The 25,988-nt window shown below is 42.1% G+C and overlaps 1 protein-coding gene across 1 annotated transcript in view; it reads right to left on the bottom strand.

Moving 5' to 3' along the window:
• Positions 1–1,132: 1,132 nt before the first annotated feature.
• The window catches only part of NARF (nuclear prelamin A recognition factor), an 81,852-nt gene continuing 56,996 nt past the window's right edge, over positions 1,133–25,988 (bottom strand). The window contains exons 9-11 of the mRNA XM_053709850.1: positions 25,823–25,957; positions 18,220–18,377; positions 1,133–4,198 (exon numbers count right to left, since the gene is read on the bottom strand). Coding sequence (XP_053565825.1) covers positions 3,957–4,198; positions 18,220–18,377; positions 25,823–25,957 — 535 coding nt within the window. The 3' untranslated portion in view covers positions 1,133–3,956. The remainder of the gene's footprint in view (positions 4,199–18,219; positions 18,378–25,822; positions 25,958–25,988) is intronic.

Here is a 25,988-nt window from a genome sequence, read left to right as displayed (position 1 = left end):
AACTTCTCTGGAATTCTAAGTGCGCATCTGAGGCGCGAAATTAGGCCCCTCCCACTCTACTCCGGAGCTGTGAGGCCTACTAAATCACTACTAAGTGAATAAAAAAACAGCCATGTGGGTAATAACCCCAGAAAGAACCCAAAAGGGCTTTCAAAGTGTCTGACAAAACGATTTTTCCTAGCTAAACAATCGATTGCCCTTAATGAGTGTCAACCAGTATATTAGCCCTATTATGTAAGCATTCAATTCCTTACTAAGTCTGTGAACATAGCTTACCCTCCCCTCATGGGGATATTGTCAGTCTCTTCTAGCATTATCTCAGTCTTGTCTAGAAATAAATGACTGAACATACCTTATTGCAGATCACCCTGCAAACTGTTCCCCCCAACTGAAGTTTTCTGGTACTCCTCAGTCCTGTGTGGGAACAGCAGTGGATTTTAGTTACAACATGCTAAAATCATTTTCCTCTCAGCAGAAATCTTCATCACTTTTCTGCTAGAGAGTAAATAGTACAAACCGGTACCATTTAAAAATAACAAACTTTTGATTGAAGATATAAAACTACAATTCTAACACCACATTCACTTTACCCTCCCGAGAGAGACCCTAGTGCTTAGAGCCGGCAAAGAGAATGACTGGGGGGGGAGCTATATGGACAGCTCTGCTGTGTGCTCTCTTTGCCACTTCCTGTAGGGAATGAGAATATCCCACAAGTAAAGGATGAATCGGTGGACTGGATACACCTTGCAAGAGAAAGCACATTAGAACATCATCTTTCTATATTTTAAAGTCCCTACACACTCTAGTGACCTATTTATAACTGTCTCTAATTGGTTACAGCAGAGAAGGTAACCTAAGTTACAACATGGCAGCTCCCATTGTTTTATAGACACTAAAACTTTACACTTATTTTGTAAATATTTACTATTGTAACTTTAAAAAGTACATCTACTTGTTATTCTCAGACTATTTTCTTTGAATGCATCATTCTATCTATCATTTATTTAGTGTTTAATGTCCCTTTAAGGATTGGATTGCTTTTAATGTAATTTCTTTTAGTTTACAGAATACACTGGTGCATTAAGAATAAAAAAAGAAACTGCTACAGAAATCAAGACAGCCTAAAGCGATATAATTGTATTAATTCTTTATTAGGTTACTTACATAAAAATATACACTATTAAAAGGCTGAGAAAGAAAACGTGTAACACAGATGCTTGTGAAAAAATAGTTTACTTTTAGGCATTCTGCATAACATTTAAATGAACATTATCTCCTTAAAATAATATTTCTCCCAGCCCAGGACCCTACTGGGAGCCTCAGGAATTCCTCAGCTCCTATTGGCCAGCACCACTTTATCTTTGGAACTACAGGAAATCAGAGAAAATCTTAGAAGTTTTATTGCTGGAGCAGGCGGTGAAATCCTGTAGTACGAGATCACTTGTCAAGTGGACATAGGCAGAAGAAGAGCACAATAATGTCTGCAGCTAGACATAAAATAGAATTAACATCTTTATCATCCAATGCGAAAAAGCAGCATTTAAACGTTTTTTTCTGTAATGCCTAAAAAAAACGGTTTAAACTGAGTAATACAGTAGTATCATTTGTCTACTTCCTTCTGATTGGCTTATAAGCACCTGCCTTTAATGCTCATTGGCTGAAACGCTATGCATTTTACCTACCAGCCAATAAGCATTTGTAGAACGCGCACAACTGATACTGCTGTATTAGTTTCAACTTTAAACAAGTTTTTATTTCTTATTTTATTTTTAGCCACAAAAAAAATAAATGTTTTTTATATGGAGAATGATTTTGTTTCTGGGCACAAAGCCGCATCACTCCTCTATAGTATAAGCGTACTGCAAACGTCACTCTCCTTTACACATCCTTCCTTTTCCAAGAGTGTTTCATTTAAAGGTTTGTGACGTTTAATAATAGCTCTGCATTAAAAGGGACATCAAACACCCATTTGTTTTTGTATAAAAATTGTGCTAGTCCCACATTCCACAGAGAAAACAAAAAGCAAAATCTGTAACAGCACAGTTTTTACCCAAAAGCAAGAGATGTGTAATGTCCCTTTAAAAAGGATATCACTACAGCACAGGAGTTAACCCTTTGGCTGCAAACAAGTGCGCCAACAAAAAGAGCCAAACTTAAATATACTTTGATCAGCACCTTCATTATAAATGCAGCACTGTTCGGATGTGCGGTTTTGACTATCACTGATATTTAATAGTAAACCCTTTGTTTGCCAGAAATATTTGCCGAAACTTACAGAAATGCGAAGGCGCCTTATATGTGCATGCAACAATGGGGCTGGACCAACATTTACAGACGCTAGGATCAAACATACTGACACAGTAACAGGAGACAAAGATAGAAGTATCGGCCATTACACAGAACGACAGACAGGATAGATGTATTCATATCGTTACTAACGGTACCATCCGTTTCACTGCTCTCAAATACAGCATTGCTAAAGGAATACTGACATTGTGAGGCCTCATAAAAATAAAACGTGGTTATTTAAACATAGCTCCACAACGCTTCCATGAAAATGTCTTTTGCTGTAAATACCGGTTTGTTTTTTATTTCATGTAAGATTTCAGCAACTTCCTAGATATCTAGAGGCAACCAAAGATTCTCTTTGCTGTTCAAAGTTCTAACTTTTTGGATATGTGTTGCTCAGCTAGGAAATTGCTGAAATTTCACAGAAACCCCAGGAAGTATAAAATAAATTACATTCATTTATACAACACAGAAACACATTTCCATAGAGGTAGAATATGCGGTACAATATGTTAAAGGCAAAATACAAGAATAAAAAACAAATACTTTGCTTAACCCTTTAAGGACACAGCTTTCAGTTTGCTCAATTGTTTTATGACGGAAAAATTCCGTCATATGTCCTTAAGAGGTTAAAATTAAATCTTCTTGAAACACAAAAAGTAAAAATTGTGTAAACGCAATTAATAAATAAATAAGGGCGGCTAAAAAAAATCATATTTATTTTCCTGAAGAATACATTTAACCTCTTGGCTGCCAAAGAGGGTTGCTTTGTTATCTTAAGCAGACCAGGGTTTAACCACAGTTTATTTGTACAGATCTCACAATGCTGCAGGTCAGTGTTACTTTCATGTAATCTTGCGTAAAAATTAGCAGCGTATTATAATTTTTTGAAGTTCTTTGAGCCTCTTTGGAAGTGACTTCAATTGACCACCCAGGCAATGAATGAGTTAATTAACCCCACAGCTGCCAGAAGGACCAGTACAACTCTTGCACTGCAGAGTGTTGCCTGAAGGTAATTCCAGTGCAGGTTCAGACAGCACCTTCTAAAGCAGAGAAAAGGCCTATTATAGTATCTATTAACCTCTTCACTGCTAGCAGTTTTTACAGATCAGCCCTTTTCGTACAAGCAGCTGTTATATTAGAAAAAAGGCTCTTGGGTTTTAAGGGGTTTATGACAAAGTTCACTTTACTCGGTTTTAGAGATGAGTGCTGGGTTGTATGTCTCAGCAGATGTACAAATATATATATATGCTGCAGGGTACCATGTAAACACACAGAAAACATGCTGCAGGTTTCACCCTTTAACTGCCAAAGAGATTTACTTAAAGCAAACCATCTTCCAGCAGCAAAGGCTCTTTGTAAATTATTTTAGATATACATTTGCTCTCCTGAAGCCAAACAGCTTATTTCTGATCAAACTAAGCGAAAAGTTCAAAGGACAATGGTGAAAGGAAGTGTAAGTGTTACACTACCTAGCCGCCATTATCCGGATGCACTGAAATTTGTGGCGATTTCACAGTCTGTAATGAGAGCAGGCGCTAGAATATTCCTCTCTTCTCCTCGCCAGACTGGCTCCAAAGGTCAAGGCCGGAGCCGCCACCTTGTGGTGTGGAAGTAGTTATTTGCGCCACGACTCCTTGTAGCAGGCAGCAGATATGTGCAGGATGTCACCACTTGATATCCGGCCGCGCTGCAGACTGGGAGCTGGGCACATATTTTGTGTGCAAGGTCTCTCTGGATTTTTGGGACTCGGCTCCCTCTAGCCAGTCCTTGTACAGAGCCTCCACGTGCTGGTTACTCTCAGGATTCTGCACCGGAACACGCGTGTACACTTCCTCCATCTCATGCAGCAGGGCGCGCTCAGGCTTTCCGTCTATTGTCTGAGCTTGGCCTTTTCCATTCAAACATCCTATAATAAAGATCAAGAATAAGCACATATGTTACAGGAATACAACACTGAAAATGTAATTCTTTTTACATTAACAAGAATCCATAAACCCATCATTTTTAGACTAATATTAAATACTTAACTTAATTAGCGTTTACTTAAAGGGACATTGAATACAATTTTTTTTATAAGCATGGGTGCCGCCATGTTGAAATCTAGATTTCACTACTTTCCAAGCTGACAACTTTGCAGTATAACCTAAGTTCCAATATGGCCATATTTTGTGACAGCCCCAGCAGTGAAACAGTTAATCAGTGAGCCACACCCTGCAGTTAGCAAAGACTACACAGTGCACACTGCTGGGCCGGTTACAAAATCTAGCCTTAGATGGAACACTGCGCAGCACCTATTATTAGAGTGAGGTGCATGAAATCGATTTAGTGTTCAGTGTCCCTTTAATTGGTGTACCTTTCTACAAACGATATAAAAGAACAAAGTCAATATAATAATAGAAGTAAAACATAATTTATGCTTACCTGATAAATTTATTTCTCTTGTGGTGTATCCAGTCCACGGATCATCCATTACTTGTGGGATATTCTCCTTCCCAACAGAAAGCTGCAAGAGGATCACCCACAGCAGAGCTGCCTATATAGCTCCTCCCCTAACTGCCACTACCAGTCATTCGACCGAAGACAAGCAGAGAAAGGAGAAACCATAGGGTGCAGTGGTGACTGTAGTTTAAAGTTAAAAATTACCTGCCTTAAAATGACAGGGCGGGCCATGGACTGGATACACCACAAGAGAAATATATTTATCAGGTAAGCATAAATTATGTTTTCTCTTGTAAGGTATATCGAGTCCACGGATCATCCATTACTTGTGGGATACCAATACCAAAGCTAAAGTACACGGATGAAGGGAGGGACAAGGCAGGTACTTAAACGGAAGGTACCACTGCCTGTAAAACCGTTCTCCCAAAAATAGCCTCCGAAGAAGCAAAAGTATCAAATTTATAGAATTTTGAAAAGGTATGAAGCGAAGACCAAGTTGCCGCCTTGCAAATCTGTTCAACAGAAGTCTCGTTTTTAAAGGCCCATGTAGAAGCCACAGCTCTAGTAGAATGAGCTGTAATCCTTTCAGGAGGCTGCTGGCCAGCAGTCTCATAAGCTAAGCGGATTATGCTTCTTAGCCAAAACGAAAGAGAGGTTGCCGAAGCCTTTTGGCCTCTCCTCTGTCCAGAGTAGACAACAAACAAAGCAGATGTTTGACGAAAATCTTTAGTAGCTTGTAAATAATACTTTAAAGCACGAACCACGTCAAGATTGTGTAATAGACGTTCCTTCTTTGAAGAAGGATTAGGACACAACGATGGAACAACAATCTCCTGATTGATATTCTTATTAGATACCACCTTAGGTAAAAACCCAGGTTTGGTACGCAGAACTACCTTATCCGCATAGAAGATCAGATAAGGAGAATCACATTGTAAGGCAGATAACTCGGAAACTCTACGAGCCGAGGAAATGGCTACCAAAAAAAGAACATTCCAAGATAAAAGTTTGATATCTATGGAATGAGGAGGTTCAAACGAAACCCCTTGAAGAACTTTAAGAACCAAATTTAAGCTCCATGGCGGAGCAACAGGTTTAAACACAGGCTTGATTCTAACTAAAGCCTGACAAAATGCCTGGACGTCTGGAACATCCGCCAGACGCTTGTGCAAAAGAATAGACAGAGCAGAAATCTGTCCCTTTAAGAAACTAGCTGACAATCCTTTTTCCAATCCTTCTTGGAGAAAAGATAATATCCTGGGAATCCTGACTTTACTCAATGAGTAACCCTTGGATTCACACCAATAAATATATTTACGCCATATCTTATGATAAATTTTCCTGGTGACAGGCTTTCGTGCCTGAATTAAGGTATCAATGACTGACTCGGAGAAGCTACGCTTTGATAAAATCAAGCGTTCAATCTCCAGGCAGTCAGTCTCAGAGAAATTAGATTTGGATGGTTGAAAGGACCTTGAAGTAGAAGGTCCTGTCTGTCTCAGCGGCAGAGTCCATGGTGGAAAGGATGACATGTCCACCAGATCTGCATACCAAGTCCTGCGTGGTCACACAGGCGCTATCAAGATCACCGATGCTCTCTCCTGCTTGATTTTGGCAATCAGACAAGGGAGCAGAGGAAACGGTGGAAACACATAAGCCAGGTTGAAAGACCAAGGTGCTGCTAGAGCATCTATCAGCGTCGCCTTGGGATCCCTGGACCTGTATCCGTAACAAGGACGTTTGGCGTTCTGGCGAGACGCCATGAGATCCAGTTCTGGTTTGCCCCAACGATGAATCAATTGTGCAAACACCTCCGGATGGAGTTCCCACTCCCCCGGATTAAAAGTCTGACGACTTAGAAAATCCGCCTCCCAGTTCTATACACCTGGGATATGGATAGCTGATAGGTGGCAAGAGTGAATCTCTGCCCAGCGAATTATCTTTGAGATTTCTAACATCGCTAGGGAACTCCTTGTTCCCCCTTGATGGTTGATGTAAGCCACAGTCGTGATGTTGTCCGACTGAAATCTGATGAACCTCATTGTCGCTAGCTGAGGCCAAGCCTGAAGAGCATTGAATATCGCTCTCAGTTCCAGAATGTTTATTGGAAGGAGTGTCTCCTCCTGAGTCCACGATCCCTGAGCCTTCAGGGAGTTCCAGACTTCTCCCCAGCCTAGAAGGCTGGCATCTGTCGTTACTATTGTCCAATCTGGCCTTGGACAGATGGACCGGAGATAACCACCAGAGAAGAGAATCCCTGGTCTCTTGATCCAGATTTAGTAGAGGGGACAAATCTGTGTAATCCCCATTCCACTGACTGAGCATGCAGAGTTGCAGCGGTCTGAGATGTAGGCGGGCAAACGGCACTATGTCCATTGCCGCTACCATTAAGCCGATTACTTCCCTACACTGAGCCACCGAAGGGCGAGGAGTGGAATAAAGAACACGGCAGGAATTTAGAAGTTTTGATAACCTGGTCTCTGTCAGGTAAATCCTCATTTCTACAGAATCTATTAGAGTTCCCAGAAAGGAGACTCTTGTGAGAGGGGATAGAGAACTCTTTTCTTCGTTCACTTTCCACCCATGCGACCTCAGAAATGCCAGAACTATGTCCGTATGAGACTTGGCAATTTGGAAATTTGACGCCTGTATCAGAATGTCATCTAAATAAGGGGCCACTGCTATGCCCAGCGGCCTTAGGACCGCCAGAAGTGACCCCAGAACCTTTGTAAGGATTATTGGGGCTGTAGCTAATTCAAAGGGAAGAGCTACAAACTGGTAATGCCTGTCTAGGAAGGCAAACCTGAGAAACCGATGATGATCTTTGTGTATCGGAATGTGAAGATAAGCATCCTTTAAATCCACTGTAGTCATATATTGACCCTCCTGGATCATAGGTAGGATGGTACGAATAGTTTCCATCTTGAATGATGGAACTCTGAGGAATTTGTTTAAGATCTTGAGATCTAAAATTGGTCTGAAGTTTCCCTCTTTTTTGGGAACCACAAACAGATTTGAGTAAAATCCCTGTCCCTGTTCCTCCTTTGGAACTGGATGGATCACTCCCATAACTAGGAGGTCTTGAACACAGTGTAAGAAAGCCTCTCTCTTTATCTGGTTTGCAGATAATTGTGAAAGGTGAAATCTCCCTTTTGGAGGGGAAGCTTTGAAGTCCAGAAGATATCCCTGGGATATAATTTCCAACGCCCAGGGATCCTGGACATCTCTTGGCCAAGCCTGGGCGAAGAGCGAAAGTCTGCCCCCTACTAGATCCGTTACCGGATAGGGGGCCGATCCTTCATGCTGTCTTAGAGGCAGCAGCAGGCTTTTTGGCCTGCTTACCTTTGTTCCAGGTCTGGTTAGGTCTCCAGACCGACTTGGACTGAGCAAAAGTTCCCTCTTGTTTTGCATTAGAGGAAGTTGATGCCGCACTCGCCTTGAAGTTTCGAAAGGCACGAAAATTAGTCTGTTTGGCCCTTGATTTGGACCTATCCTGAGGAAAGGCATGACCTTTTCCTCCAGTGATATCAGAAATGATCTCCTTCAAACCAGGCCCGAATAGGGTTTGCCCCTTGAAGGGAATGTTAAGCAGCTTAGACTTTGAAGTGACGTCAGCTGACCATGATTTAAGCCATAGCGCCCTGCGCGCCTGAATAGCAAAACCAGAATTCTTAGCCGTTAGTTTAGTCAAATGAACAATGGCATCATAAACAAAAGAATTGGCTAGCTTAAGTGCTCTAAGCTTGTCAAGTATGTCATCCAATGGAGTCTCTACCTGTAAAGCCTCTTCCAGAGACTCAAACCAGAAAGCCGCAGCAGCAGTGACTGGGGCAATGCATGCAAGAGGCTGTAGAATAAAACCTTGTTGAATAAACATTTTCTTAAGGTAACCCTCTAACGTTTTATCCATTGGATCTGAGAAAGCACAACTGTCCTCGACAGGGATAGTAGTACGCTTAGCTAGGGTAGAAACTGCTCCCTCCACCTTAGGGACTGTCTGCCATAAGTCCCGTGTGGTGGCATCTATTGGAAACATTTTCTTAAAAATAGGAGGGGGAGAGAACGGCACACCTGGTCTATCCCATTCCTTAGTAATAATTTCTGTAAACCTTTTAGGTATTGGGAAAACATCAGTGCACACCGGGACTGCATAGTATTTATCCAATCTACACAATTTCTCTGGCACTGCAATTGTATCACAGTCATTCAGAGCAGCTAAAACCTCCCTGAGCAATACGCGGAGGTGTTCAAGCTTAAATTTAAATGTAGACATATCAGAATCAGGTTGAATCATCTTCCCTGAGTCAGAAACATCACCCACAGAAAGAAGCTCTCCTTCCTCAGCTTCTGCATATTGTGAGGGAGTATCAGACATAGCTCTTAAAGCGTCAGTATGCTCTGTATTTCTTCTAACTCTAGAGCTGTCTCGCTTTCCTCTAAACCCAGGTAGTCTGGATAATACCGCTGACAGTGTATTATCCATGACCGCCGCAATGTCTTGTAAAGTAAACACTATGGGCGCCCTAGATGTACTTGGCGCCATTTGAGCGGGAGTCCCTTGAGCGGGAGTCAAAGGGTCTGACACGTGGGGCAGGTTAGTCGGCATAACTTCCCCCTCGTCAGATTCCTCTGGTGATAAATTCTTTAAAGACAGAATATGATCTTTATTACTTAAAGTGAAATCAGTACATTTGGTACACATTCTAAGAGGGGGTTCCACCATGGCGTCTAAACATAATGAACAAGGAGTTTCCTCTATGTCAGACATGTTTAAACAGACTAGCAATGAGACCAGCAAGCTTGGAAAACACTTTAAATCAAGTTAACAAGCAAAAAATAAAAACGGTACTGTGCCTTTAAGAGAAACAAATTTTGTCATTATTTGAAAAACAGTGAAAAAAGGCAGTAAATCAAACAACATTTTTACAGTGTGTATAATAAGCTAACAGAGCATTGCACCCAGTTGCAAATGGATGATTAACTCCTTATTTCAAAAAACGGATCAAAAAAACGATATAGACGTTTTTTAACAGTCACAACAAACTGCCACAGCTCTGCTGTGGCCCTACCTTCCCAAACAAACGACTTTGTAAAGCCTAAGAGCCCTTTAGAGAGGTCCTATAGCATTCAGGGGACTCCTGGAGGAAGCTGGATGTCTCAGTCTGTAAAAGTTACTGCGCAATAAAGCGCTAAATTAGGCCCCTCCCACTCATGTTAAAACAGCGGAGAGCCTCAGGAAACTGTTTCTAGGCAAATTTAAGCCAGCCATGTGGAAAAAAACTAGGCCCCAATAAAGTTTTATCACCAAAGCATATATAAAAACGCTTAAACATTCCAGTAAACGTTTTATATTGCAAATCTATAAGAGTATTACCTCTGAAAGTAAGCATGATACCAGTCGCTATTAAATCACTGTATTCAGGCTTACCTTACATAAATCTGGTATCAGCAGCATTTTCTAGCATTTACATTTCTCTAGAAAAAGTTTTAACTGCACATACCTCATAGCAGGATACCCTGCACGCCATTCCCCAGCTGAAGTTACCTATCTCTTCATTTATGTGTGAGAACAGCAATGGATCTTAGTTACAACCTGCTAAGATCATAGAAATCACAGGCAGATTCTTCTTCTATTTTCTGCCTGTGACAAAATAGTACAACTCCGGTACCATTTAAAAATAAACTTTTGATTGAAGAAAAAACAAACTACTTTACACCACTTCTCTCTTACTACCTCCATGCTTGTCGAGAGTTGCAAGAGAATGACTGGATATGGCAGTTAGGGGAGGAGCTATATAGCAGCTCTGCTGTGGGTGATCCTCTTGCAACTTCCTGTTGGGAAGGAGAATATCCCACAAGTAATGGATGATCCGTGGACTGGATACACCTTAGAACAGAAATTGGATTTTTTTTATATTTGACACTAACTGAATCATGAAAGAAATGCTTTGGGTTTTATGTCTCTTTAAATAAATCCTTTTTTATCAATACTCCATTTCTATATGAATATTGTGGGATGTGTGGATTACAGAGCAGCGCAATAGTAAATGTCCCCCAGCTGGAGGAGTCTTAAGAAAAGCTGGGGATATGACTTTAGCAATCCACTGAAATCATAACACGGAATCAGATTCCCTCTGCGCCTGGGGGAATTTCTGAGTGAAACTGACAGCAAAACTGAGGAATGGACAATAAAGGGATTATCTATCTTTTCAAACAATAAAACATTCAAGTAGTCTGTCCCTTTAATAGAAATATGTATTATTCATCATTTTATAACTGTTTTACATTTCATTTCTTTTTGTTTAACTTTGTTTGTGCAGGGTCCAGTACAGTAATAAGTAGATGTATTTTTAATATAATGGTAGGTGATTGAATATTGTAGATATACGTGCAAAGGTTTTTCTCTACAAAAGTACTTTGGTTTCTGTAAAATAATTGGCGCCACAATGTTGGAACCTAGGTGTTCCCCTGGATATTGTTTAAGTAACCATCTAACAGGACTTCCACACAGACATGTTTGCATCCTCTCTTGTATCACCTGTTTCAGATCTGTTCATAATTGTCCTTAGCAGAAAAGGTAGATAAGAGAAAACCTAGGTTCCAACATTGCAGCAAACATGACTTTATAGAAACTCAGTAGAATTGAGAAAAAAGGAAATTTATTCTTACCTGATAAATTTGTTTCTTTTACGATACGATGAGTCCACGGATTTCATCCTTACTTGTGGGATATCGCCTCCTGGTCAGCAGGAGGAGGCAAAGAGCACCACAGCAGAGCTGTATATATAGCTCCTCCCTTCCCTCCCACTCCAGTCATTCGACCGAAGTTAGGAAGAGAAAGGAAAAGCCAAGGTGCATAGGTGACTGAAGTTTAACAAAATTAAAGACCTGTCTTAAAAAAACAGGGCGGGCCGTGGACTCATCGTATCGTAAAAGAAACAAATTTATCAGGTAAGAATAAATTTCCTTTTCTTTTACAAGATACGATGAGTCCACGGATTTCATCCTTACTTGTGGGATACAATACCAAAGCTATAGTACACGGATGAAAAGGGAGGGACAAGACAGGGAACCTAAACGGAAGGCACCACTGCTTGAAGAACTTTTCTCCCAAAAACAGCCTCAGACGAGGCAAAAGTATCAAATTTGGAAAATTTGGAAAAAGTGTGAAGAGACGACCAAGTTACAGCTTTGCAAATCTGTTCAACAGAAGCATAATTTTTGAATGCCCATGAGGAAGCCACAGCCCTAGTGGAATGAGCCGTAATTCGTTCAGGAGGCTGCCGTCCAGCAGTCTCATATGCAAAACGGATGATACTCTTCAGCCAAAATGAGAGAAAGGTAGCAGTAGCTTTCTGACCCCTACGCTTCCCAGAAAACACAACAAACAGGGAAGACGATTGCCGAAAATCCTTAGTCGCCTGTAAGTAAAACTTCAAGGCACGGACCACGTCCAAATGATGTAACAGCCGCTCCTTCTTAGAAGAAGGATTAGGACACAAGGAAGGAACAACAATTTCCTGATTAATATATTTTATTTGAAACAACCTTAGGAAGAAAACCAGGTTTGGTACGTAACACCACCTTATCCGAATGAAAAATAAGATAAGGAGAATCACATTGTAATGCCGAAAGCTCAGATACTAAATAGCAACCAAAAATAAAACTTTCCAAGATAATAACTTAATATCTATAGAATGCATAGGTTCAAACAGAACCCCTTGAAGAACTGTAAGAACTAAATTCAAACTCCAAGGAGGAGCAATTGGTCTAAACACAGGCCTGATTCTAGTCAGAGCCTGACAAAAAGATTGAACATCTGGAACATCTGCCAGACGCTTGTGTAACAAAATAGATAAAGCAGAAATCTGTTCCTTTAAGGAACTTGCTGACAATCCTTTCTCCAATCCATCTTGGAGAAAAGACAAGATCCTGGGAATCCTAACTCTACTCCATGAGTAGCCATTGGATTCGCACCAATAAAGATATTTACCCCATATCTTATGGTACATTTTTCTAGTAACAGGCTTACGTGCCTGAATCAAGGTATCTATGACCGAATCAGAAAACCCTCGCTTAGATAAAATTAAGCGTTCAATCTCCAAGTAGTTAGCTGCAGAGAAATGAGATTCGGATGATGGAAGGGTCCCTGAATGAGAAGGTCTTTCCACAATGGAAGCCTCCATGGAGGCTGAGATGACATGTCCACCAAATCGGCATACCAAGTCCTGCAAGGCCACGCAGGAGCGATGAGGATCATCGAGGACTCGAGCAATCACCCGGGGAAGGAGAGCAAACGGAGGGAATACATAAGCTAGGCTGAAAGACCAAGGCACTGCCAAGGCATCTATCAGCTCGGACTGAGGATCCCTGGACCTGGACCCGTATCTTGGAAGCTTGGCATTCTGACGAGATGCTATGAGATCCGGCCTGCCCCATCTCAGAATCAGGGCAGAGATCACTTCCGGATGAAGTTACCATTCTCCCGGATGAAACGTCTGTCTGCTCAGAAAATCTGCTTCCCAGTTTTCCACTCCTGGGATGTAGCTTGCCGACAGATGGCAAGAGTGAGACTCCGCCCACTGAATTATTTTTGCTACTTCTGTCATCGCCAAGGAACTCCTGGTTCCTCCCTGATGATTGACGTAAGCAACCGTCGTTATGTTGTCCGACTAGAACCTGATGAATTGGGCCGAAGCCAACTGAGATCAAGCCTGAAGCGCATTAAAAATAGCTCTCAACTCTAGTATATTGATTCGAAGGAGAGACTCTGCCTGAGTCCATACACCCTGAGCCCTCAGGGAGTTCCAGACTGCTCCCCAGCCTAGTAGGCTGGCGTCCGTCGTCACTATCACCCACGGGGGCCTGTGAAAGCCTGTCCCCTGGGATAGATGATCCAGCGACAACCACCAAAGAAGAGAGTCCCTCGTCTCCTGATCTAGATGAATTTGAGGAGACAAGTCTGCATAATCTCCATTCCACTGCCTGAGCATGCTCAGTTGCAGAGGCCTGAGGTGAAACCGAGCAAACGAAATGATGTCCATTGCCGCCACCATCAATCCAATTACCTCCATACACTGAGCCACTGACGGCTGAGGATTGGACTGAAGGGCTCGACATGTATTCATGATCTTTAACCTCCTGACCTCTGTCAGATAAATTTTCATGGATAGAGAGTCGAGTTCCCAAGAAGAGTACCATTGTTTGTGGAATTAGCAAACTCCCAGATTTATCTTCCACCCGTGAGTCCTCAGGAAGGAGAGAACAAGGTTGGTATAAGACTTTGCTAGCTGATAAGATGACGCCTGGATTAGAGTATCGTCTAGATAAGGCGCCACCGCAATACCCTGAGGTCTTAGAACCGCCAGCAGAGACCCCAGAATCTTTGTAAAAATTCTGGGTGCTGTGGCGAGACTGAAAGAGCCACGAACTGAAAATGTTTGTCCAGAAAGGCAAACCTCAGGAACTTGTAATGATCTCTGTGGATAGGAACATAAAGATATGCATCCTTTAAATCCACGGTAGTCATAAATTGACCCTCCTGGAACAATGGAAGAATGGTATGAATAGTTTCCATCTTGAAAGATGGAACTCTAAGAAACTTGTTTAGACTCTTGAGATGTAAGATAGGTCTGAAAGTTCCCTCTTTTTTGGGAACCACAAACAGATTTGAATAAAACCCCTGTCCCTGAATGGGAACGGGACAAATTACTCCCATGGAGGAGAGGTCTCTTACACAGCGTAAGAACACCTCTCTCTTTATCTGGTCTACAGACAATTGAGAAAGAAGAAACCTTCCTCTGGGAGAAGAATTCCTGAAATCCAGCTTGTATCCCTGAGACACTATTTCTAATGCCCAGGGATCCTGAACATCTCTTATCCAAGCCTGGACAAAGAGAGAAAGTTTGCCCCTTACTAGATCCGGTCCCGGATCGGGGGCCGACCCTTCATGCTGATTTGGTAGTGGCAACAGGCTTCTTGGATTGTTTACCCAAGACTGGTTGGGTCTCCAAGTGGACTTGGTTTGAGAATAATTCCCTTCCTGTTTAGCGGAAGAGGAAGGGGGAATTCCCTTGAAGTTTTGAAAGGAACGAAAATTACTTTGACAACCTCTCTGTTTGGATTTCTTATCTCGAGGGAGGAGATGACCCTTACCCCCCGTAATCTCAGAAATAATTTCTTTCAAGTCAGGTCCGATCAGGGTCTTCCTCTTGTACAGAATAGCCAAAAGCTTAGACGACAAATTTGCAGACCAAGATTTTAACCATAAAGCTCTGCGTGCTAAGATGGAAAATCCTGAACTCTTAGCCGCCAATTTTGTAATCTGAAAGGAAGCATCTGTAATAAAAGAATTAGCTTGCTTAAGAGCTTTAATTCTATCTTGTATTTCTTCCAAAGGAGTCTTGGTTTTAAGAGACTCTTCTAAAGCATCAAACCAATAAGCAGCCGCAGTCGTAACTGTAACAATGCAGGCCGCAACCCCTGATGAACATATACTTTAAGCAGACCCTCCAATTTCTTATCCATAGGGTCCTTAAAAGCACAACTATCCTCGATAGGGATAATAGTCCATTTAGCCAAGGTTGAAATAGCTCCCTCCACCCTAGGGACCGTCTGCCAAGAGTCCCTAATGGCGTCAGCTATCGTGTACATCTTCTTGAAGACTGGAGAAGGGGAAAAAGGAATACCCGGTCTCTCCCATTCCTTAGCAATAATTTCGGAAGTTCTCTTAGGAACAGGAAATACATCTGAATAAGAAGGGACCTCTAAGTATCTGTCCAACTTACTCAATTTCTCTGGAGGAACCACAATTGAATCACAGTCGTCCAGAGTCACCAAAACCTCCCTCAATAACAGGCGGAGGTGTTCAAGTTTAAACCTGAAGGAAACCGTATCTGGACCCATCAGAAGTAAGCCACTTTCTGAGTCAGAAAGTTCCCCCTCGGATATAACCTCCATACCCTCCAATTCAGAGCCCTGGGAGGGTACATCTGAGATCGCCAATAAGGCATCAGAAGCTGCATTGACCATGAGGTTATCCTTTCTACTGCGTTTGCCTTGAAGTACCGGAAAGGCAGATAACGCCTCAGAAAGGGTAGATGACATGACCGCAGCAATATCCTGCAAAGTGATTGCAGCAGAAGTTGTAGAGGAATTTGACGCCCCTTGAGAGGGCGTTAAGGGCTGTGACGCTTGGGGAGAAAGCTGCGGCATACTCTGAGTCTCATCAGCCGAACCCTGAGAAACATCCGCCTTAGACATACTTTTATTAAAGAAAATTTGCTCTCTAAACTGTAACGCCCTCTCAGTGCATGAGGGACAAAAAGTAACAGGGGGTTCCACATTAGCATTCAAACACATAGAACATGTACTGCTTTGAAGGTTCTCCATGACAACAAATAAGGAAATGCAATATTGGTCGTGACACTGATAATTAAGTGATGTAGTCAAGACATAAATAAAGTGCAAACAGCTTAATATGATATGATAGCAAAAACTTTTGAAAACCGAGTGTACTGTGCCTTTAAAAATAAATTGTTTCAAATTTTACTGCACAACACTCTTTGAATTCAATTGAACTCAATTGAAAACAGAAAGAAACTGCGCTTTTTCTAAAAATAAGTTCTCTGAACTGGAGCAATTCTTTTGCACATTAGCCTTCAAACTAACAATATCCAGCACTTGCACCTCGCCACAGCTCTGCTGCGGAGCCTACTTGTCCCCACGACAACGACTATCTGCTTCGTATGCGGCATGCCTGAGACCGCCTGTGTAAATTACTGCATGCGGTCTTAGGGGAGCCACAAGACACACAGCCGATCGAATCACTTCCTGATCGCAGAATAACAACTGCGTGGCTAAGCGCGCACACGATAAGCCCCGCCCCTTGTGGGCGGCAAACTAACTCGCAAAAACCCGGTTGATAAAAAAAACAAAACCGTATAGAAAAACTAAATAATACTTTGTTTAATCTTAAAAACTTCCAATGCCAGTAAAAACATACAATGTGAACCCCAAGCACACTGTCTATTAAACAAATATGCACCGGAGTATAGAACTCCAAGCAACAGTCCCCAGCATCAAGCCCACACTCCATCCAGCCGGGCTATTAGTCCTGCAGAGTTGATTGCAGCTATAACAAACCCCCAGTAAAAATGGCTGACACAGAGTAATGAGGGGAATACACACATGCTGTATGAGGATTCTTAGCAAGTTGATTACCCTTCCTGTAAATAAAAAACAAAGGACGGTTTATTCTGGGACACTAAGTACCTCAGAACAGACTGACTGCACATACCTCAATGCTGAGCGACAGCATGATCTGTCCCACAGGAAGATGTGGGACAGAGTCTTAGATAATATCTGCTAAGACCATCATCTGCAGGGCAGCAAACAGTATGGGAGTCAAAGAGAGAATGAAAATCTCCCCAGTTCCCATTGCTTAAAAGCCACCTGTAGCTCAACTCTAGAGGCTGACAAGGAATACAGCTAAACCCTGAATAAAAAAGCACTCACTGGTACCATTTTAAAAACAATAAACTCTTGATTGAAGAATCTAAACTAACACCTCACTTTGCCTCTTCCTATCACTAACACAGGCAAAGAGAATGACTGGGGTGGGAGGGAAGGGAGGAGCTATATATGCAGCTCTGCTGTGGTGCTCTTTGCCTCCTCCTGCTGACCAGGAGGCGATATCCCACAAATAAGGATGAAATCCGTGGACTCGTATCTTGTAAAAGAAACAACACTTTTCAGAGCTAAAGTACAGGAAATTGTGACACAACAAATAAAGTTTAATGCAAATGTTCTAACTATACATAAACACTGTATACTACTATCTCATACTGTTCAACACCCCTTTAAAGGGACTTTAAACTGCAAGGGTATGAACACTCTTAATGTTTTCCTCCTGTGCCTGCCTCTATCTTTAAATCTGTTCTCTTATTTTAACCCATTATAGGTGCAGGTTGGTGAAGCTCATCATCATTTTCATACTGGGAGCCGCCATCTTGGAGCACACGTATTTTAGAACCTTGTGGTGCTCATTCACAGACCAATCACGTTACTGGCTTTTTGACATCTTGCGCTTGGGTTTAGAGAATAGAAGATTTAGATTTTTGCAGGGATTTTGTTCTGCACAATTTAAAAGTTAGATAACAAGTATAAAAACCTCCCAGGAATAATATAGAAGTATCCAGCCACAGCTTCCGTTCTGGATAGTGAACATTAAACTGTAGTTTGAATATATAGAGCTTCACTATCCAGCACTTAAGGGGTTAAAAGAAGGGTAGACCTTTAATGTCTGCCGTACATGAGTACAATAAAGAGGACTGTGACACTATTAGACAGCGCACTAACTAGAGCGTTTACAGCCTAAGTGTAATGTGACATTTTGGCCAGTTAAGTTTTGATGGCAAGGCTTTAGCTCCGATCCAGTTTTACATGGTTATATGATCAGGTTACTAAGTGCAAATACTCAGGTTTTACCTCCGGGACAGGCCAGCACCTCCACAAAGTGGTAGTGGAACTTCCCTTTTCGCAGCTTAAGCACCATATTCTGGATGTTACGGAACCCGTAAGCAGCCGCAAACCGCAGGACGGTCTCCCCATCCTTTTCTAGGCAAACCTCCTGAAAGTCTTTGTTTCTGAAAACAGCAGAGAGAGAGACTTAAGTGGCATTTAGTGAGCAGAGGAGCATGTGTTAAATTATTTAATAGTGAAAATTAAACTCTCATGATTTAGATAGAGCATATAATTTAAAAATAAATAATAACAAAAATTCAGTTCACTTCCATTATAAAAATGTGTCTTTTTATATGCACACATTCTGAGGCACCAGGGTATACGTATACTAGTATGTGATTGGCTAATGGCTGTCACATAATACAGGGGGCTGGCATTTTGAGGCACCAGCTACTACTGAGCATGTGCAAGAGTGCTCGGTATATACATATATGCATTTTGTGATTGGCTAATGGCTGTCATATGATACAGGAAGAGGGAAAAAGTAATTCACTTTGAAACTTAAGAAAAAAAACAATCAAAAAACCTACTGTTCTTTTGAAATTCAAAGTAAGTGCGATTGCATTGTCTTTTAAAAAAACTATAAAAAGATCTGTTTTATTGTTAGAATAAAAACAATAAGCAGTGTGTTATACTTAAAGGGACAGTCTACACCAGAATAATTATTGTTTGAAAAAGTAAATTTATGCTTACCTGATAAATTGATTTCTTCTATGGTAAGATGAGTCCACGGATTCATCCTTTACTTGTGGGATATATTCCTCCTGCTAACAGGAAGTGGCAAAGAGCACCTCCCTTAGCTCCACCCCCCATTCATTCGACCGAAGGTACAGGAAGAAAAAGGAGAAACTACAAGGTGCAGAGGTGACTGAAGTTTAAATCAAAAAAATATAATCTGTCTTAAAATGACAGGGTGGACCGTGGACTTGTCTTACCACAGAAGAAATCAATTTATCAGGTAAGCATAAATTTACTTTTCTTCTATAAAGGTAAGACGGGCCCACTGATTCATCCTTTACTTGTGGGATACAATACCAAAGCTACAGGACACAGATGAACGGGAGGGACAAGACAGATGGTTAAACAGAAGGCACCACTGCTTGAAGAACTTTTCTCCCAAAAATAGCCTCCGAAGAAGCAAAAGGTATCAAATTTGTAAAATTTGGAAAAGGTATGAAGCGAAGACCAAGTCACAGCCTTACAAATCTGTTCAACAGAAGCATCATTTTTAAAAGCCCATGTGGAAGCCACCGTTCTAGTAGAGTGAGCTGTAATTCTTTCAGGAGGCTGCTGTTCAGCAGTCTCGTATGCCAAACGGATGATGCTTTTTAGCCAAAAGGCAAGAGAGGTAGCCGTAGCTTTTTGACCTCTACGTTTTCCAGAATAGACAACAAAGAAGATGTTTCACGGAAATCTTTGGTCAATTGCAAGTAAAACTTTAAAGCACGAACCACGTCCAAGTTGTGCAATAGACGCTCCTTCTTAGAGGAAGGATTAGGACACAGAGAAGGAACAACAATTTCCTGATTAATATTCTTATTAGAAACAACCTTAAGAAGGAATCCAGGTTTGGTACGCAGAACCACCTTATCAGCATGGAAAACAAGATAAGGGGAGTCGCATTGCAATGCAGATAGTTCAGAAACTCTTCGAGCCGATGAGATAGCAACTAAAAACAGAACTTTCCAAGATAGAAGCTTAATATCTATGGAATGCATAGGTTCAAACGGAACCCCTTGAAGAACTAAATTCAAATTCCATGGCGGAGCAACAGGTTTAAACACAGGCTCGATTCTAACTAAAGCCTGACAGAACGACTGAACGTCTGGAACATCTGCCAGATGTTTGTGCAGTAGAATTGATAAAGCAGATATCTGTCCCTTTAAGGAACTAGCTGACAGCCCCTTCTCCAATCCTTCTTGGAGAAAGGACAAAATCCTAGGAATCCTGATCTTACTCCATGAGTAGCCTTTGGATTCGCACCAATAAAGATATTTACGCCATATCTTATGATAAATTTTCCTAGTGACAGGCTTTTGAGCCTGAATCAAGGTATCTATGACCGACTCAGAGAACCCCCGCTTGGATAAGATCAAGCGTTCAATCTCCAAGCAGTCAGCCGCAGAGAAACTAGATTTGGATGCTGGAACGGACCTTGAATCAGAAGGTCCTGTCTCAGTGGCAGAGTCCATGGTGGAAGAGATGACATGTCCACCAGGTCTGCATACCAAGTCCTGCGTGGCCACGCAGGTGCTATCAAAATCACCGAAGATCTCTCCTGTTTGATTCTGGCAATCAAACGAGGAAGGAGAGGAAATGGTGGAAACACATAAGCCAGGTTGGACGACGAGGGTACTGCCAGAGCATCTATCAGTACTGCCTGAGGATCCCTTGACCTGGACCCGTAACGAGGAAGTTTGGCATTCTGACGAGACGCCATCAGATCCAATTCTGGTGTGCCCCATTGCTGAATCAATTGTGCAAACACCTCCGGATGGAGTTCCCACTCCCCCGGATGAAAAGTCTGGCGACTTCCCAGTTCTCCACTCCTGGGATATAGATTGCTGATAGATGGCAAGAGTGAGTCTCTGCCCATCGAATTATTTTGGTAACCTCTATCATCGCTAGAACTCTTTGTTCCCGCCTGATGATGATTGATATATGCTACAGTCATGATATTGTCCGACTGAAATCTTATGAATCTGGCCGACGCCAGCTGAGGCCACGCCTGAAGCGCGTTGAATATCGCTCTCAGTTCTAGAATATTTATTGGGAGAAGAGACTCCTCCTGAGTCCACAATCCCTGTGCTTTCAGGGAATTCCAGACTGCACCCCAGCCCAATAGGCTGGCGTCCGTCGTCACTATGACCCACGCTGGCCTGCGGAAACACATTCCCTTGGACAGATGATCCTGTGACAACCACCAAAGAAGAGAGTCTCTGGTCTCTTGGTCCAGATTTATCTGAGGAGATAAATCTGCATAATCCCCATTCCACTGTTTGAGCATGCAAAGTTGTAGTGGTCTGAGATGCAAGCGAGCAAACAGAACTATGTCCATTGCCGCTACCATTAAACCGATTACCTCCATACACTGAGCCACTGACGGCCGAGGAATAGAATGAAGAGATCGGCAGATGGATAAAATTTCTGATTTCCTGACCTCCGTCAGAAAAATTTTCATGTCCACCGAATCTATCAGAGTTCCCAGGAATGGAACTCATGTGAGAGGGATAAGTGAACTCTTTTTTACGTTCACCTTCCACCCGTGAGATCTTAGAAAAACCAACACGATGTCTGTGTGAGACTTGGCTTCCAGAAAGGCGAACCTGAGGAACTGGTGATGATCTTTGTGGATAGGAATGTGTAGATACGCATCCTTTAAGTCCACGGTGGTCATATATTGACCCTCCTGGATCATCGGCAAAATAGTCCGAATGGTCTCCATTTTGAAGGATGGAACTCTGAGGAATTTGTTTAGGATCATGAGATCCAAAATTAGTCTGAAAGTTCCCTCTTTTTTGGGAACCACAAACAGATTGGAGTAGAACCCTTGCCCCTGTTCTGTTTCCGGAACTGGGCAGATCACTCCCATGGTATATAGGTCTTCTACACAGCGTAAGAACGCCTCTCTTTTTGTCTGGTTTACAGACAATTGAGAAAGATGGCATCTCCCCCTTGGGGGAGAATCTTTGAAATCTAGAAGATACCCCTGGGTTACTATTTCTAAAGCCCAGGAGTCCTGAACGTCTCTTGCCCAAGCCTGAGCGAAGAGAGAAAGTCTGCCCCCTACTAGATCCGGTCCCGGATCGGGGGCTACCCCTTCATGCTGTCTTGGTGGCAGCAGCGGGCTTCTTAGCCTGTTTACCCTTGTTCCAAGTCTGGTTAGGTCTCCAGACTGACTTGGATTGAGCAAAATTCCCCTCTTGTTTTGCGGCAGGGGAAGAGGGACCACCTTTAAAGTTTCGAAAGGAACGAAAATTATTTTGTTTGGTCCTCATCTTATTCGTCTTATCCTGAGGAAGGGCATGGCCTTTCCCTCCAGTGATGTCTGAAATGATCTCTTTCAGTTCAGGCCCGAATAGGGTCTTACCCTTGAAAGGGATGGCTAAAAGCTTAGCTTTTGATGACACATCAGCAAACCAGGACTTAAGCCATAACGCTCTACGCGCTAAAATGGCAAAACCTGAATTCTTTGTCGCTAATTTAGCCAATTGAAAAGCGGCATCTGTAATGAAAGAATTAGCTAGCTTGAGAGCCCTAATTCTATCCAGAATATCCTCTAATGGGGTCTTAACCTGAAGAGCCTCTTCCAGAGCCTCAAACCAAAAGGACGCTGCAGTAGTTACAGGAACAATGCACGCTATAGGTTAGAGAAGAAAACCTTGATGAACAAATATTTTCTTCAGGAGACCCTCTAATTTTTTATCCATAGGATCTTTGAAAGCACAACTGTCCTCAGTAGGTATAGTTGTATGCTTAGCCAGGGTAGAAATAGCTCCCTCCACCTTAGGGACTGTCTGCCACGAGTCCCGCACGGCGTCTATGGGAAACATTTTCTTAAAAGTAGGAGGGGGAGCGAACGGAATACCTGGTCTATCCCACTCCTTAGTAACAATTTCCGAAATCCTCTTAGGGACCGGAAAAACATCAGTGTAGGCAGGGACCTCTAGGAATCTGTCCATTTTACACAATTTCTCTGGAACTACAATAGGGTCACAATCTTTCAGAGTCGCTAAAACCTCCCTGAGCAATAAGCTGAGGTGTTCTAGTTTAAATTTAAAAGCCGTTATATCTGAATCTGTCTGAGGGAACATATTTCCTGAATCAGAAATCTCTCCCTCAGCCAGCAAATCCCTCACCCCCAACTCAGAACATTGTGAGGGTACATCGGATATGGCTAATAAAGCGTCAGAGGGCTCAGCGTTTGTTCTCACACCAGACCTGCTGCGCTTCCCCTGCAACCCAGGCAGCTTAGATAAAAACTCTGTGAGGGTAGTATTCATAACTACGGCGATATCTTGCAGGGTGAAAGAATTAGATGCACTAGAAGTACTTGGCGTCGCTTGTGCGGGCGTTAATGGTTGTGACACTTGGGGAGAATTAGATGGCATAACCTGATTCCCTTCTGACTGAGAATCATCCTGCGACATACTTTTAGTAGCTAAAATATATTCTTTACAATTTATTGATCTTTCAGTGCATGAGGGACACATTCTAAGTGGAGGTTCCACAATGGCTTCTAAACATATTGAACATTGACTTTCCTCAATGTCAGACATGTTAAACAGGCTAGTAATGACTACAAACAAGCATGAAAACACTTTATTTAGTGAACAAAAATAACAATCTTAAAAAACGGTACTGCGCCTTTAAGAGAAAAAAAGCATACACATTCTGCAAAACAGCCTAAACATGCAACAAATTTTTCAAAATTTTGTATGCAGATACAATATAAGTAGTTAAGATTGCCCCACAAGGAATTTTAAACATTTAACCCCTTAATTTGCAAACCGGATTGAAAATAGGCCCAGATCCGGAAAAATCACCCTCAGCACATTGCCACAGCCCTGCTGTGACCCTACCTGCCCTCAGGGATCGAAAATGTGGGGTAAAAGCTTTGATTTGGCCCAGAACATCCACCAGGGCCCTCAGGAGTTAGAGCCTGCTGCTTGCTGAGAAAAACTAACTGCGCATCAGAGGCGCGAAAATAGGCCCTGCCCCTCTCACTCGATGTCTCCACAGCCTCCATGTGTGCCCTCAATAAAGTTGCCCAAAACGTTATTGCCCACAAAAACGTTAAAGCACTCCCAAATCATAAAAACGTTTGGCCACAAACATTCACAACTCAATGTCAACCATATTTGTAATTGGCCCCATATGCAAGCAATAAATAGAAGTAATGCCCTTCTATTTATGTCAGCCTTTCTGAAATACAAAGTCTCTCCAGAAAAATATGACTGAACATACCTCATTGCTGCATAGCATGAAACCGTTTCTTACACTGAAGTTTCCTGTACTCCTCAGCCTCTGTGGGAACAGCAATGGACCGTAGCTACAAATGCTAAGATCATCATCCTACAGGCAGCAGTCTTCATCCATCTGCTGCCTGAGAGTAAATAGTACACACCGGTACCATTTAAAATAACAAACTCTTGCTTGAAGAAATTAAAAACTAATATTTTATCACCTCTTTCACTTTACCCTTCCTAGTACTTAGAGTAGGCAAAGACAATGACTGGGGGGTGGAGCTAAGGGAGGAGCTATATAGACAGCTCTGCTGTGGTGCTCTTTGCCACTTCCTCTTAGCAGGAGGAATATATCCCACAAGTAAAGGATGAATCCGTGGACTCGTCTTACCTTTATAGAAGAAAGACAGATAATCCCTTTAATACCCATTCCCTAGTTTTGCATAACCTACACAGTTATATTAATATACTTTTTACCTCAGTGATTACCTTGTATCTAAGCCTCTGCAAACTGCCCGCTTATTTCAGTCCTTTTGACAGACTTGCATTTTAGCCAATCAGAGCTTACTCAGTGGAACTCCACGTGCGTGAGCACAGTGTTATCTATATGACATACGTGAACTAACACCCTCTAGTGGTGAAAAACTGTCAAAATGAGAGAGTAGAGGCGGCCTTCAAGGGCTTAGAAATTAGCATATGAACCTCTTAGGTTTAGCTTTCAACTAAGAATACCAAAGGAACAAAGCAAAATTGGTGATAAAAGTAATTTGGAAAATTGTTTAAAATTACATTCTCTATCTGAATCATGAAAGTTTATTTTGGACTAGACTGTCCCTTTAATAAAAATAATTGCAATACGTATTATTATTCAGGGAGCAGGGGTCTCTACCAGAAGGCATATCTAGCTTGATGTCATAAATCTTTTAAAGTAACAAGACTAGCTTAGTGTTTAATGAATGCAAGCGAAACAGTCAGTGAGCATTGCCCATGCTCAGAAGAGGACAGAATGTAACTTAAGTTACCAATATGTCAGTTACTTTATCTCCCGGAGGGCTGGGGCTACATTTTGCAACAAAACAGGTAAGTTGTTTGTGGTTTTAGAACATATGCTTTTACTAAGGGAGTACTGTTCCATATCTATTTAATATGTATTTGTTGATTATGCAATTCTATTGTATTTAATGGTCCTTTAACTCCTTTCCACCGTTTTAGGACGTTCCATGCCGTCCCAACAGTGCTGGGCTTTAGCGCCATTAGGACGGCATGGAAAGTCCTAGCCGTTTGGCTGTACTGAAGCCAAATGTGCTTCCTGAATGGGATCGCGGCCTGGAGGACGTGCCTAGCATCATAGGAACTCCCCCCTGACCTGATCCCATCACTGAAATTCAGCCCATCAGAAAGGGTTAAACCAGCATTTTACTTTATTTTATGTATTTGTTTTGTTTTATTTATATTTATTTATTTCAGACTGGTTTTGTATTATCACTTGCTGCGGTCTTTAAGTCACCGTTACTAGCTGCACAGACAGCAACGGAAGATAAACTGCATAAGGACACTAGCGGTATCAGTGTATCCTGTGTCTGTAGCTCCCTGTTACTCACTTTAATGTTCTATATGTAATCTCCTTCACATCCACGTCAAACAGTTCCTTGGCCGCATGTCGGAAGACGTGTGCTAGGTACCCGTCAGAGCTTGTACCCTCATGCCGAACAAATGCACAGGTCGTCCCCCCAAACCTGATGAGGAAGAGAGCGCAGTAGTTATCTA

The sequence above is a fragment of the Bombina bombina genome, chromosome 1 (genome assembly GCF_027579735.1).
Source record: "Bombina bombina isolate aBomBom1 chromosome 1, aBomBom1.pri, whole genome shotgun sequence".
NCBI lineage: Eukaryota > Metazoa > Chordata > Amphibia > Anura > Bombinatoridae > Bombina > Bombina bombina.
The sequence above is the reverse complement of the archived record's forward strand: the minus strand, read 5'-3'. Positions and strand labels throughout refer to the sequence as shown.